This window comes from Balaenoptera musculus, chromosome 18 (assembly GCF_009873245.2).
Source record: "Balaenoptera musculus isolate JJ_BM4_2016_0621 chromosome 18, mBalMus1.pri.v3, whole genome shotgun sequence".
Taxonomy (NCBI): domain Eukaryota; kingdom Metazoa; phylum Chordata; class Mammalia; order Artiodactyla; family Balaenopteridae; genus Balaenoptera; species Balaenoptera musculus.
Window position 1 is genome coordinate 341,344 of NC_045802.1, and position 16,677 is coordinate 358,020.

General features: G+C 39.9%; 1 protein-coding gene across 4 annotated transcripts in view; it reads right to left on the reverse strand.

Annotated features, from left to right (window-relative positions):
- The window catches only part of CENPJ (centromere protein J), a 62,955-nt gene that overhangs the window by 44,931 nt on the left and 1,347 nt on the right, over positions 1-16,677 (reverse strand). For 3 of the 4 annotated variants that reach the window (XM_036831852.1, XM_036831850.1, XM_036831851.1), the window contains exons 2-5: positions 9,914-10,128; positions 8,935-9,444; positions 8,115-8,238; positions 1,882-2,181 (exon numbers count right to left, since the gene is read on the reverse strand). In XM_036831852.1, coding sequence (XP_036687747.1) covers positions 1,882-2,181; positions 8,115-8,238; positions 8,935-9,378 — 868 coding nt within the window. In that variant the 5' untranslated portion in view covers positions 9,379-9,444; positions 9,914-10,128. The remainder of the gene's footprint in view (positions 1-1,881; positions 2,182-8,114; positions 8,239-8,934; positions 9,445-9,913; positions 10,129-16,677) is intronic. The other variant, XM_036831853.1, reaches the window with a different exon arrangement.

Consider the following 16,677-nt stretch of genomic DNA (forward strand, 5'->3'; position numbering starts at 1 on the left):
CATGTATATGTATAGCTGATTCACTTTGTTATACAGCAGAAACTAACCCAACACTGTAAAGCAATTATACTTCAATAAAGATGTTTAAAAAAAAAAGAAAAAAACACAACAGTCTTCAAAAGGTTAATGTTATCGAGAAAAAGGTGTGGGCTTTCCTAAGTTAAAAAAGACTAAAGAGGACTTCCCTGGTGGTCCAGTGGTTAAGACTCCACATTCCCAATGCAGGGGGCACAGGTTCTATCTCTGGTCGGGAAATTGAGATCCCACACGGCTCGTTGTGCAGCCGGAAAAACAAAACAAAACAAAACAAAAAGACTGAAGAGTTGTAACAACTGAATGTAATACATAAACCTTGACTGGATCCTGTTTTTAAAAAAACACCTTTAAAAGGTAATTTTGGGATCATAGGGAGAATTCTAAATTGTATTTGCATAGATAAGGTCCCTAGGTATAATAACAGTATTGTGGTTATATAGAAGAATGTCCTAATTTTTACTTGATATTTGAAATGATATAATGTCTGCATATTATTTGCGATGAAATGACTCAGCAAACCATATACAGATGTAAATAGAGATATAAATTTAAGTATAGATACAGATATATACACACACATATAGATAGACAAAGTAAATATGGAAAAATATCAACTGTTGCATCTAGGTGGTGGGTATACTGGTAATCACAGCAGTGGTCTTTCAACTTTTCTGGATGTTTGAAATTTTCCAAAATAAAAGGTTAAGGGGACTTCCCTGGTGGTCCAGTAGTTAAGACTTTGCACTTCCACTGCAAGGGGCGCGGGTTTGATCCCTGGTAGGGGAAGTTCCGCATGCTGCACAGTGCGGCCAAAAAAAAAAAAAAATTGAAAAGGTTAAGGGAGAGTACTGCTTAAAAAATAAGGAAAAGACATTTGACCTCTTTACACCAAGGAATTACTCAAAATTAGGAATAAGTTTTTATCCCAAAACTGCCCAATCCTAAACAGTAAGTATAGACATCTTTTGCGTATCATTTGTGTTTTCTATAACTTACTCTAAGGAACATATACATAAAAACACCATTAAAATTGAAAACTAAATTAAAAATAATGGAAATGACTCAGTCCTACCACAAAGAACATTTAATATTGATATATTATTTGATGATCTGCATAAAGATGACAACAATTAAAATTACAGTTATGAAGGCTACAGAACGTACCGTAAGCATTTTCCATGTTGAGTGGGAAAAGAACACAATTTATTATACAGTATTTTATGATTACAAAATGTGGAGGGGGAAAAAAAGGCCAGGGAGTGAGCACAGCAACAGGACTTAAAAAAAATTTTAAAAAAGGACCAGAAGAAAATATACTAGAAATGCCTCGAGAGCTCCATGAGTTTGGACCATCAGACACTGAGTGCCAGTTCTCTGGCAGGAACGTGCCGGGTGCTGGGAACACAGAGCAACAGCGACGAGTGTCTGGGTTAGGGGGGATTCCTTTTGTGAGTAATAACTCCCATCACCAACCTACAGCTCACACTTCACATCTTCTATCCTGTGCCCCACCACCAGCACACACATTTTAACTCAATTTTAAACTTTTCTAAGCTCTCCAGAAAAATGGTGCATGCCGAACTCGCTGCCTCCCTTTTTGAAGACCCACGCTGCCACGCGAGGTTTGAATTTGGCGTGAGTTGTCCTGCAATTTGTTCCTGGAAAGTCACAAATTCTATGTCTGGTTCTGTGTCCCATCCAGGCTCAGCGGCTGTGTAGCAGGTAGGATCCCACAATTAAAGATGCAGGGGACAAGGAAAAAATGCAGAAAGGACTTGTCTTGTCTTACAACAACCAGGTGACACTGTCAGTTAACTACAGAAGAGAGAAAAATAAGTAACTCACCTTTAGGATGGTTATGGTTCTCTTCCTTCAAATCATTTTTTTTCACAAGTGCTTCTTGATATTGAGCCTCATAAAACAAATTGGGAGAAGCACCACTTTTTGAAGTTAAGACAACATCTTGATGCGTAGTTCTACGGAAGTTGTTTTGTTCATCGGATAAAATGTTGGAAGTGTGTTTTTTTTCTTGGGTTTGATTCTGGTAGATATATGATGGTAAGAAGGGCGTGGGTTTCTCTACAGTGGCTGAATTTCCTGGAGATCTGTACTTCTGGCTCTGGTCATCAGGCACTAGAGTTAAACCTTATGATTAAGAAAATCAACAAAACAGATGACTTTCTATAACATTTTCTGTACTACCTGTTACCTCTACTATTGAATACAAAGTTTTCTCCAAAGTGATAAAAGTATCTTTTCCTGGTTAATAGGAAACTATGTTTAACAAAATCATGAAATGGTAAGACTCCAAAGTGACCTTTGATTTTTGAGTATATTTATACCACGATTCACGTGCAGACAGTCTGTACGTGGCAGAGCTGCAGCACCGCCTAACTCTGGAAGGCACCAATCACGCTCCATCCAGGAGCACCGATGGGAGATGTCAACTCTACAGCCCTGTGACGAACACAGTGAAATGGAGAGCACCAATGCAGATAGCTACAAATAATCCGAACTGCTCCTTGATGATCAGTAACTGCTCTGTGTCACAACACATAAACGCATTTTCCCTTTTTATTACCGTTAACATGTTGGTAACCTCAGGTGGTGGAATTATGGGCGACTTTTCTGTTTTGTACTTTTCTGAAGTTCCTAAATTCCCTGTATTACTTTTTACCTGTTTTGTTTCTGAAGTCTCTACTTCTGAAATCACCCAATCAACAGGGAAAAGAGAGAGGACTCCCTTTCTGTGCACCTCTAGGGTGTAACTCTCAGCGGACAGACGGCAATACTAGCCGTCCTGCCTGCTGTGCCTGTCCCTCGAAACCCTGCTGCTTTCCTCTGTTCCCCCTGATTGTTTCAATCAAACAGAATTAAAAGAAACAATGGCAAGTGTTTCATAGAAGAGGCATGCCACCTATGTCCTATACCATCTGCCTCATCCCCAGCCCACAAATAAAACTGGAAATCAGGTAGGTCCTCATTGAGTATCAGATTCAACCTCCCTTCCTTAATAACAATACTCTCCCACTGAATATTTTTAACGAATGGTCAACCCACTTCAGCCTGACGACATCTTTGACAGAAGAGCAACAAACCAAAGCAGCAGTTCTCATAGCATGATCTATAAACCCCTGGAGGTCTCCAGGACTCTGTCAGGGCATCCACCAAACTCTAAGCTATTTTCAGAAATATTAAGACAGTACTTGCCTTTTTCACTGTGTTGACATATGTACTGATGCTGCAAAGGCAAAATAGAAACTTCCTGGAGACTTCATTCAAAAGCAGTATAGCAGCACCCACTGCGCTAGCAGTCACTGCGTTCGTCACCACCATGTATTCTCAGTTTAAAACCAAAAAACAACAGTTTTGGGTTTCCCTGGTGGCGCAGTGGTTAAGAATCTGCCTGCCGATGCAGGGGACACGGGTTCGAGTCCAGGTCCGGGAAGATCCCACATGCCGCGGAGCAACTAAGCCCGTGCGCCACAACTGCTAAGCCTGCACTCCAGAGCCCGTGAGCCACAACTACCGAAGCCCGCACGCCTGGAGCCCATGCTCTGCAACAAGAGAAGCCACCGCAATGAGAAGCCTGCGCACCGCAAAGAAAAGTAGCCCCCGCGCACCGCAACTAGAGAAAGCCCACGCACAGCAACAAAGACCCAACGCAGCCAAAAATAAATAAATTAAACAATTTTTTTAAAAAACCTTAAAAAAAAAAGTTTTACTTAAGAATGTCCTAGATAAAGCAGCAAAAATTATTAAATTTTTAAGTTAAATTTTAAGCCTTGAGTACATGAACATTCTATAGGACAAAACGAGAAGTACGCATAAATCACTTCTGTCGTAAACCAAGACATGGGCTGTGAAATTTTTGAGCTATAAGCTCAACTAGAGGAACTTCCCTGGCAGTCCAGTGGTTAAGACTCCGAGCTTCCAGTGCAGGGGGGGTAGGGTGCCCTGGTCCAGAAACTAACATCCCACATGCCGCGTGGCGCAGACAAAAAAAAATCTGCTAAGCTCAACTAGACACTTCTTTCAGGGAACATCATTTTTACTTGAAAGAATGAACGACAAACCATGATGATTTAAACCTCAGCACTTGACAGGCATTTTCTCAAAGATGAAACAAGTGAGCCAGTTACTTCAAGGAAGCTGACAATATTTGTTGCCAATGATAAGATTTGAACTTCCAAGTAAAAATGAGAATGTTGGAAAACATGTCCATCACCATGAGCTTGACAACTTTATAATACTGTTATGATGAGATCTGTGGTAGTATTAATGGATATAAATTTTTATAAGGAAATATGTCAATATTTTAAAAACCTACATAACTCAGGGAACTATTATTTTCCAAATAACCAATGTATGATTTTAGCAAACCAAAGGTGATGAAAAATCCATTCAAAATGTCAAGATAATTAATGAAAGAATAAATAATCATAATAATTTACTACCAGGTTTATATAAAACATTTTGAAAGGTACAGTAAATGTTCAAAATGTATGTGTTAAGTTCAGGTATTTTTTATATTAAAAAAAATTATTGCTCACTTGCAGTTAACTTAAATGTTGTTCCCAGAAAACATCACTTAAAAGTTTTACTTGTATAGAGAATGGGCTTGAGGACACGGGGAGTGGGAAAGAGAAGCTGGGACGAAGTGAGAGAGTGGCATGGACATATATACACTACAAATGTAAAACAGATAGCTAGTGGGAAGCAGCCGCATAGCACAGGGGGATCAGCTCGGTGCTTTGTGACCACCTAGAGGGGTGGGATAGGGAGGGTGGGAGGGAGACGCAAGAGGGAGGAGATGTGGGGATATATGTATATGTATAGCTGATTCACTTTGTTATAAAGCAGAAACTGACACACCACTGTAAAGCAATTATACTCCAATAAAGATGTTAAAAAAAAAAGTTTTACTTGTTTATTTTTGTCTTAAGCAAGGATAAATGCACAGTGCTTGCCAAGTAGAGTTTGATGATTAACTCCTGAGTTTCTGTGACTTCCTTCTGGAATCCCTGCTCTTGGGGTTATCTGAGAAATTAGATGATCTACCTATGACTTTATCTTTTAATGTGACCTTTCTCTTATGCCATGTGCACCTGAGAGAATAAGATGTCAGTAGAAACCCAGACTCTGGAGCTCAACAAACCTCACTCCAGGTGTGGAAATTAAATACAGGTTGGGTACAGCAAATAAAAGAGAGATTATTGTCATTCTACTTAGAACTGTATGATCCCAGAGTTTGAAGGAAACGTACACTCAGTTTATTCCAATCACTCATAGAATGCATAAAGGTATAATATAACATCCCATTGAGTGGTATGGTTTGTAATGACATTTATTTATTCATTTCACTTAATTTGATGTTTTAAATTGTGGAAGTAATTCTTGCTTATTTTGGCAACTCAAATAATTCGAAGTATAAAGTTAATAATCTGCATAAGTCAACATCTTCTTATAAAATCAATCCCTTGGAGTAACTATTATTAATATTCATGCACGATTTCACATCCTTTTTTATGCTTATACAAACGTCTACAGGCATACTCAAAATTACTTTCAAGAATAAATCATTCTGACCTTGAATGATTCTGACTTTCAGAAACTTCCTAAGATTTCATGATACTTTAGAAACTGAGACCTAGGGACTTTCCTGGTGGTCCAGTGGTAAAGAATCCACCTACCAATACAGGGGACGCGGGTTCGATCCCTAGTCGGGACTAACATCCTGCATGCCACAGGGCAACTAAACCCACATACCACAACTACTAAGCTCGCACACCTCAATGAGAGCCCTCACGCCCAGGAGCCTACACGCCACAACTAGAGAGAGAAAAAAACCTGCACACCACAACTAGAGAGAAGCCTGAGTGCTGCAACGAAGAGCCCACGCACCACAACAAAGAAAAAAAGATCTCGCATGCCTCAACGAAGATCCCGTGTGCCGCAACTAAGACCCGACGCAGCCAAATAAATAAAGAAAAAAAGAAACTGAGATCTATTTTAATTAATGCAATAATTATTTTTAATAATCTTTATTTTTAAAGAAAAAAATGCCAAGACATTCTAATATATTTTAATGTAATAGAGCATGAAAATTCATTAATATGATCTCAGATTCCATGTTGTGAATAACCGCTAAGAAACGACCACTTGTTGAGTTTGGTGCAGTATCAAAGAAATAACCAAAATTATTTGAAAAGCCTATTAAAATACTCCTCTCTCCTTTTTCCAATTACATGTCCATGTGAGGCTGGGTTTTTTTTCACATACATCAACCAAAACAACATAACTGAAGAGATGGGAGGCAAAAGTAGATACGAGAATCAGCTGAGTTCTTTAAGCCAGAAGTTCAAGAGATTTTCAAAAACATTAAACAATGCAATTCTTCTCACTAATTTTTTAGAAAAATTTTTTTCATTAAGAAATGTTATTAGGACTTCTCTGGTGGTGCAGTGGTTAAGAATCCGCCTGCCAATGCAGGGGACACAGGTTCGAGCCCTGGTCCAGGAAGATCCCACGTGCCGTGGAGCAACTAAGTCTGTGCGCCACAACTAGTGAAGCCCGCTCAGCCTAGAGCCCATGCTCTGCAACAAGAGAAGCCACCGCAATGAGAAGCCTGCGCACCGCAACAAAGAGTAGCCCCTGCTCGCCACAACTAGGGAAAGCCCGCATGCAGCAACGAAGACCCAACGCAGCCAAAAAAAAAAAAAAAAAAGTTATTTATAGCATATAATTGGTTATTATTTTAAATGAATTAGTTTTTAAATTTCTATCACAGTGAATATCAATAGCTGTAGCCCATATAACACAAGCTCTTTGGGGTCCTCAATAATTTAAGAGTGTTACAGGGTCCTGAAACCAAAAATTGTGAAAATGGCCCGAAAGCAATTGTTCCATAACTCCATGGAGGTAGTTCTTATATTAATAAGTTTGAAATCTACTTCCCTATTGCTCTACCATAGTGCTATTTCTACCTTAAAAACTATCACAGGCTATTGTAAGTGATTTTGATTATTATTTTTATGTATTCCATAAAGGCACTCAATTATTTCAAGATACACACCACGTTCTCTATATTCTCTAAGATGAACATCCAAATTCCCTAAACCATTCTTCATTTGCTACAGTTCTCATCTCCAGCACTACCACCACTCCCCGAGTACCATCCAGCCACACTCTGCACATCCATTTGCCAATATCTTTTCTTCTTTGTATTCTCAGTGTCCAGCGCAACCTCTGAAGACAACAAGCACTTTACTGAATCAGTAAAGCGTGTCTCTTAAAAGGCAGCACCAAGAAGCAAACACACTGCTCCAGATCGCTGTTCTACAAACTGTGGGACATAATCCATTTTATCAGCAGACACAACAGATCATGAACGGCATTTTTTTTTAATGACATAGAATAGAATAAACAAAATAGAAAATATCCTTGTTACCTGCCAGGCACACCAATAAGAACTGATTCATGAAATTTCTTTCGAATTATGAGTCATCATTTAAAATGTTTTTGTTACTATGCGGCATGGTCAAAAAACTTTCAAAACTACTGCTCCAGATCACATTTCCACCGCTTTCCCCCCACTGATAAGCACATCATGCTTTCTATTAACTGATCTAGCATACAAGAAGAAAACCGTCCTCTACGACCACAGAAAGTATTTCTGGTATGGCTCTTCAGCTGAGCAGAACGGCTTCTACACATACTCACCTATATGACCCTGAGCAGTTTTTCATTCATCAGGCAGGGCTTGTAAACCAGTAGCCCTAGGCCAAATTCAGCTCTGGATCTTTTATTCTGCTGGGTCTTTTTTAAATTTTATTTTATAAATAAATATGAATGCCTTTAAGCAGGGCACACATGCTCCAGAATGGCACAGATCCCTCATCCCAATTATATTACACCACCACCATTCCACAGTTGTCTGCTTGGCTTCTTAAGAAATTGGAGTTTGCAACATATGATAGAGAAATGGTAGAAATAGCCTGTCAAACAATGAAAGATAGGAAGTGTAGGTAACTGTCCATCGCTGTGCTAACCAAAGGTCTCGTGTAAGCACATAATACCTGGGAGTGTATGCTGCCCAGACACCATGGCGAGCAGCTTCTCCTGTTCCTCCATGAGCCTTTGCAGTTGCTCTAACTGTTGCCTCTTCAGTTGTTCCTGCTTCTTCTGTTGTACTTCTTTCAGCTTTTTAAACATAAAATTAACTTGATTAAACTAGCTTAATATTTCTTTATGGACCTTTGCCCCTTATATTTATCTTGATCCCTCCCATCTCCCTTCTCATATCTTCTCTAATAAAGAGTTTCAAAGAGGGCTCTCTAGGGACTTCCCTGGTGGTCCAGTGGTTAAGACTCCACGCTCCCAATGCAGGGGGCCCGGGTTCAATCCCTGGTCAGGGAACTAGATCCTGCATGACACAACTAAGACCTGGCACAGCCAAATAAATAAATAAAAATTTTTTAATTTTAAAAATTAAAAAAATAAAAAGCGGGATCTCTAAGTAACTAAATCTGCCACCAAAACTCTAAACTCTCAACTAAGAAACTGAAAAAGTCACATGAATCCTTTGACTCTTAAAACAGGATAGGTATCAGTACATTTATAATCAACTTTTCCTCCTTAATATTTGGTCAACCATTTCCAATTTAGTTTTTACAAAATGAGGGAGAAACCTAAAGATGTTATCGTAAGTGTTATATTTATATCTTACATATTAAACATGCTTTAATGTTTCATATCAAACAAAAGGCAAAATATGGTATCATGAGGCTTTCACAGTAAAGAAGAAGAAACAAAAAGACCTGGAACAGGTGACCTTCCATCGTACCTGCAATAACTGTGCGATAACACAGATACATATTAAGTCAAATCCCATTTTACCTGTTCAAGCTTCTTAAAAAGTGGGTCTTTATAAGCCACTTCTTTGAATTCACTCCCAGGATCTGAAATAAAGTCATTTTTGTTATCTTCCCAGTGTCCAGGAGCATGCTCACATGCCACTATTTGTGTTCCCTCTTTAGTTGAAGGAAAGACTCTCTGTGTTTCAGATTTATCTGTTTGTAACTTATAAGGGCTGTTGGGCTCCAACTTCTGTTCTTCATGAAGTGAATCTTCTTCACTTATAAAGCTGAAGCTATTTGAAAAATCTGTGGGTTTAATACGAGAGCTGGTAGAAATGTTCACATTTGCTCGCTTCTCTTCCTCTGCTTCCAAAATAGGAAATCCACGATTTAATATGACCCCAGCCCTAGAAGGACTGGTCATCCACTGGGTTAAGAAGTTCTGCCCACTGTTTAACTCTGAAGAGGTTGACATCAGGAACATTTTAGTCCAATGACACTACTGTATTTAAATAATGTAAAAGCTAGAAGAGATGTTAATTTCCAACACCTGTAGAAACAAGACAGCCAACAAAAATTATTAGTTAAAGCTATTCAACCCAAACCTCAACCTACTGAATACACCAAAACCTACTGAATACACCAAAACCTACTGAATATTTCTTACTGAAAAGTCTTATGAAAGACTTTAACTAGCAAAGCAATCGGGCAATAAGTTACATATTTTTAAAACGTCTTTAAAATATCCAAATTGAGGGGATCAAAACTCAAAGTTCCCTTCTGACTTAATCAGTTACTGATGAATTTACAGAAGTGCTCAATCAGTTGACCAAAAACTAAGGGAGCTAGAGCATCTTCTAAGTTATCTGATTACCAAGGGAAAAACAGGCCACTATCAATATCCACTTTAACCACTTGCATGCGTCTGACCCTAGTCCAGTACTGCTTCTTTGCCCAACCGGGGAACCCGTGTTCTCCCTAGTCCCAGAACAGAAGTCACCACCACCCCATGGCTTCACCTGGAACTGTCTGCTGCTGTCCATTACTCCTCTTCTCCCTTATAATCCCTTGCCCACCAGGCAGTCTCTCATCTGCATTCCTAGAGGTCTCTGACATCACTACTTTGGCAGTCATCTCATTATTGGTGCTATTTCGCTTCTGTGTTCATAATCTACCAAGCTGTGAGTCCCTTGAAGGAATCTGTATATTCACCACTGTCTAGCACCATCCATCCCTGGGAGATAGAAGAAACCTGATAAATGTCTGCTAAAAGTAAGTTAAAATTAAATCAGAACTAAGGTTATATTGTTGAAAATAATTCAGTTTTATAAAGTATTGTTTGTGTTCATTCAATGTTCAACAATAATAATTTCATTGGTTCATAGCACAGCTATGCTGTATGAATCATACTCTAAAACAACCAAATTCCTAGTGTAACTCTGTGACTGTGCAACAGATAAGCAACTAACATTTATTGCGTTCTTACTCTGTGCCCAGTACTGTTGTAGGCACTGGGTAGACAGCAGTTAATAACTCAGAGTCTAGTGGGGAATATACACACAAAAGCCATGTGGGGGTAGGAGACTGCAAGTTTAGACGGGGTGGACAGAAAGGCCTCACTTAGAGGAAAAGCTAAGGACCCGGTGGAAGAGGTGCATGTGGTGCAGCTATGAGGGGCAGAATAAGAACCAGTCATCCAGACTTCATAACTCCCATCTGCAGGAAGCCCCCACCAATGCCCCATTCCTCCCGAAAACCACCAGTTCTTACAGCCCATCACCACTATCCACCTTGACTCCTCCAGGGTTCATGTCTTTACGTTTGGGAATCTATTTATGTCAGCGCCCTTCATCCCTGCCACGCTCATCTCCACGCATGTGCTTATCCTGTCTCCGTGTCCCAAGCATCCCAATGCCAAACACTCACTGTGCGTCACAAGCAAAGTCTGTTATTCTTCACCTCTTCTCTCGCCTTCCTGAGAACACTTCCTCCTATGGAGCCCATACCCTTGGAATATGTATCTGCTTTAGTGCTCTTTTTCAGACCTGGACTATTCTCCCTTCCTCTACCATCAAAGTCCCCAATTTTGAACCTCGTATGATCAGACTATACAACCTACTACTCCCTTATTGTCTACCACAACCTACAGAGTTTACTGGGATCCTCTCCTTCATTCCTGAAAATTCTCTGGCTAAATAACTGGAAGAACAGAGATGCCATTAACTGAAATGGAGAAAACTGGGAATAAAACAAAACATAACAAAACAAAAATGGCAGTGTGATTTGTTTTCTCACTGATATCACACTTTGAGAACCACAGCTATTACGGCATTTAAAAAAAAAAAAAAACCTACTGCTATAGGCAACGACATGGATGAGAAAATTTGAATCAAAGTCTGACACGAATACTGTGTGATTCCATTTAGTATGAAGTTCGAGAATAGGCAAAATAAATGCACAGGTCCAGAAGTCAGAATCATGGTTGTCTAGGAAGCTGGTATTGCCTGGGAAGGGGTTTCTGCCTTCAGGGATGATAGGGATGTTCTTTATCTGGGTGGTGACTACACTGGTATATATGTTTGGGCTGTACACTTAAGATTAAGGCACTCTGAGAATTCCCTGGCAGTCCAGTGGTTAAGACTCCGCACTCTCACTGCCAAGGGCCCAGGGTTCGATCCCTGGTTGGGGAACTAAGATCTGGCAAGCCACATGGTGTGGCCAAAAAAAAAAAAAGATTAAGGCACCTTACTGGATATCTCTTACTCCTGAATAATTTTTTTAAACTGTGGTAAGCAAACTAATTCTAACTACTTTTGAGTTGGAAACCTATGTAAAAAGGCAACAACTCTTCATCAGAATCAACCAAGTAACCTTGATTGAATTTAAATGACCTCGTCAGGAAACTCATGAAATCCAAATTTAGAACAAAGACAAGCTACAAGGTCATTCTGTAACATCAAAAAACAGAGAAGGAGGGGCTTCCCTGGTGGCACAGTGGTTGGGAATCCGCCTGCCAATGCAGGGGACACGGGTTCGTGCCCTGGTCTGGGAAGATTCCACATGCCACGGAGTGGCTAGGCCCGTGAGCCACAACTACTGAGCCGGCGCGTCTGGAGCCTGTGCTCCGCAACGGGAGAGGCCACCACAGTGAGAGGCCTGCGCACCGTGATGAAGAGTGGCCCCCGCTCGCCGCAACTGGAGAAAGCCCTTGCACAGAGACAAAGACCCAGCACAGCCAAAAAGTAATTAATTAATTAATTTTTTTTAAAAAAGTAATAAGCTTTAAGAAAAAAAAAGAGAAGGTTTTTAAAAACAACAGAAAAGATCAATGAAACTAAAAGCTGGTTCCCTGAAAGGATAAACAAAATTGATAAACCACTGGCCAGACTCATCAAGAAAAAGAGGGACAGGGCCCAAATCAATAAAATCAGAAACGAGGGACTTCCCTGGTGGCGCAGTGGGTAAGAGTCTGCCTGCCAGTGCAGGGAACACGGGTTCAAGCCCTGGTCCGGGAGGATCCCATATGCCACGGAGCAACTAGGCCTGTGCACCACAACTACTGAGCCTGCGAGCCACAACTACTGAGCCCATGTGTCACAACTACCGAAGCCTGCGCACCTAGAGCCCGTACTCTGCAACAAGAGAAGCCACCGCAATGAGAAACCCGTGCACCACAATTAAGAGTAGCCCCCGCTCACTGCAACTAGAGAAAGCCCACGCACGGCAGTGGAGACGCAAGGCAGACAAAAATAAATAAATAAATAAATTTATTTTTAAAAAATTTAAAAAGAATGCATTACGTTCCTTAAAAAGAAAGAAAAAATGAAAGAGAAGTTACAACCAACACCACAGAAATACAAAACATCATATGAGACTATTATGAGCAACTATATGCCAATAAAATAGACAACCTAGAAGAAACGGACAGATTCTTAGAAAGGTACAATAATCTCCCAAGACTAAGCTGGGAAGAAGTAGAAAATATGAACAGACCAATTACCAGTACTGAAACTGAATGAGTAACTAAAAAACTCCCAACAGCGAGAGTCCAGAACCAGATGGCTTTACGGGTTAATTCTACCAAACACTGAGAGAAGAGTTAACGCCTACTGTTCTCAAACTATTCCAAAAAATTGCAGAGGGAGGAACACGTCTGAACTCATTCTATTTAAATGTGCCACCATCACCCTGATACCAAAACCAGACAAAGACATCACAAAAAAAAAGAAAATCACAGATCAGTATCACTGATGAACATAGATGCAAAAATCCTCAACAAAGTTCTAGCAAACAAACTCCAACAATACATTAAAAGGATCATACACCATGATCAGGTGGGATTTATCCCAGAGATGCAAGGATTTTTCAATATCTGCAAATCAATTAATGTGATACACCACATTAACAAATTGAAGAATAAAAACATTATGATCATCTCAGTAGATGCAGAAAAAACTTTTGATAAAATTCAACATTCATTTATGATAAAAACTCTTAGGAAATGGGCACAGAGGGAACATCCCTCAACATAACGAAGGCCATATATAACAAACCCATAGCTAACATCATACTCAATGGTGAAAACCATTTTTTCTAAGATCAGGAACAAGAAAAGGATGCCCATTCTCACCACTTTTATTCAACATGGTTTTGAAGTCATAACCACAGCAATCAGAGAAGAAAAAGAAAAGGAATCCAAATAGGAAAAGAAGTAAAACTGTCACTGCTTGCAAATGACATGATGCTATACACAGAAAATCCTAAAGATGCTACCAGAAAACTACTAGAGCTCATCAATGGATTCAGTAAATTTGCTAAATACAAAATTAATACACAGAAATCTGCTGCATTTCTATACACTTACAATGAAATGTCAGAAGGAGAAATTAAGGAAACAACCCCACTTGCCATCACATAAAAAAATGAAATACCTATGAATAAACCTACCTAAGGGGCAAAAGACCAGTACTCCAAAAACTATAATACACTAATGAAAGAAAATGAAGACAACACAAAAAGATGCAAAGATATACTGTGTTCTTGGATTGAAAGAATCAATATTGCTAAAATGACCATACTACCCAAGGCAATCTACAGATTCAATGCAATCCCTATCAAATTATCAATGGCATTTTTCACAGAAGTAGAATAAAAAAATTTTAATTTGTATGGAAGCACAAAAAAACCCGAATAGCCAAAAGAATATTGAGAGAGAACAACAGAGCTGGAGAAATCACACGCCCTGATTTCAGACTATATTACAAAGCTACAGTAATCAAGACAGTATGGCACTGGCACAAAAACAGACATACAGATTAATGGAACAGGATAGACAGCCCAGAAATAAACCCACACACTTATGGTCAATTAATCTATGACAAAGGAGGCAAGAATACACAATGGAGAAAAGACAGTCTCTTCAATAAGTGGCGCTGGTAAAACTGGACGGCTACATGTAAAAGAATGAGATTAGAACATTCTGTAAGACCATATACAAAAATAAATTCTCAATGGATTAAAGACCTAAATATAAGACCGGATACTACAAAACTCCTAGAGTAAAACACAGGCAGAACACTCCTTGACATAAATTGTAGCAATATTTTTTCAATCTGTCTCCTGAGTAATGAAAATAAAATCAAAACAAAAAAACAAAATGGGACCTAATAAAACTTAAAAGCTTTTGCACAGCAAAGGAAACCATAAGCAAAACAAAAAGACAACCTGCAGAATGGGAGAAAATATTTACAAACGAAGTGACCGACAAGATATTAATTTCCAAAATATAAAAACAGATCATACAGCTCAACATCAAGAAAACAAACAACCCAATCAACACGTGGGCAGAAGACCTAAATAGACGTTTCTCCAAAGAAGACATACAGATGGCCAACAGGCACATGAAAAGATGCTTAACATCAGTAATCATCAGGGAAATGCAAATCAAAACCACAATGAGAGGGCTTCCCTGGTGGCGCAGTGGTTGAGAGTCCACCTGCCAATGCAGGGGACACGGGTTCGAGCCCTGGTCTGGGAAGATCCCACATGCCGCGGAGCAACTAGGCCCGTGAGCCACAATTGCTGAGCCTGCGCGTCTGGAGCCTGTGCTCCGCAACAAGAGGGGCCGCGATAGTGAGAGGCCCGCGCACCGCGATGAAGAGTGGTCCCCACTTGCCTCAACTAGAGAAAGCCCTCGCACAGAAACGAAGACCTAACACAGCCATAAATAAAATAAATAAATAAATAAGAAAAAAAATAAAGAAAGAAAATAAAGAAAAAAATTGATATTATTAAAAAAAAAAAAAAAAACCACAATGAGGTATCACCTCACACCAGTCAGAATAGCATCATTAAAAAGTCTACAAATAATGAATGTTGAAGAAGGTGTGAAAAGGGAACCCTCCTACACTGTTGGTGGGAATGTAAGTTAGTGCAGCCACTATGGAGAGCAGTAAAGAAGCTCCTTAAAAAACTAACAGTAGAGCTACCATATGATCCAGCCATCCCACTTCTGGGCATATATTCACAGAAAACCCTAATTCTAGAAGATACATGCACCCCAATGTTCATAGCAGCACTATTTACAGTAGCCGAGACATGGACGCAACCTAAATGTCCACTGACAGACGAATAAAGAAGATGTGGTACATGTATACAACGGAGTAGTAGCCATAAAACAAAACGGAAAATTGCCATTTGCAGCAACATGGATGGACCTAGAGATGACCATATTAAGCGAAGTCAGACAGAGAAAGACAAATATATGATATAACTTACATGTGGAATCTAAAAAAAAAAAAAAAAAAGATACAAATGAACTCATTTACAAAACAGAAACAGACTCACAGACACAGAAAACACACTTATGGTTACCAAAGTAGATTGGCAGGGGGTGGGGGTGGGAGGCATAAATCAGAAGTTTAGGATTAACAGATACACACTACTAAACATAAAACAGGTAAACAACAAGGATCTGCTGTACAGCACAGGGAACTCTACTCAATATCTTGTAATAACCTATAAAGGAAAAAAACCTGAAAAAGAATATGTATGTACGTATAATTGAATCACTTTGCTGTACACTTGAAACACAACATTGTAAATTAACTGTACTCCAATTAAAACAAAACAAAACAAAAAAAAACTAGCAAAGTTCCCTACTAGACTGGCAAGCGCAAGCACCGTTGTGATGCAGCACTCAGACGTCTGCATCTAAAAACAGAGCAGGACCCTATGGTCCCTGCCCCCCATGTCCTCAGCCTGCCTTTTTGTCTGTGGAAAAACTTTAGCCAAAGAATAAGTTTAACCAGAGAAGTAAGAAAATGCAGAAGCAAAGAAAAGCAGTCAAACAGGACAAAACAATAATAGTTTAGTCATTAAGCAAAGGCAAGGCACTTTAGCTCCTTCCCAAGGGCTGTAGCTAATATCCTGAGCCCTCTCCGGTGGGCTGTCTTGTAGATACTGAAACCCCCATCAGGTGGGAGAAGTGAACTACATTAACTGTAGCCATGACAAAAGCTACCGCAATTCTAAGAACTGGCCTCAAGAAAATGGGAACAAACCGACTTTGGAACCGAAGATTAACTACTTAAAACAGTCAAGATGACGCTGGCCAGAGCACCGCATGACCAGCTTCAAGATGCCGGTCCGAGCTGCCTGCGCTGCTTCCACGTGGGCCCCTCCCGCCGCCTATAACAGCTCTTGACCCACGACTGTCGACTGTCGCCGGGGAGGGCGGGGGAGGGGAGTCGGCCTTTGGACAGGAGTCGCCCTCCCCGCTCCC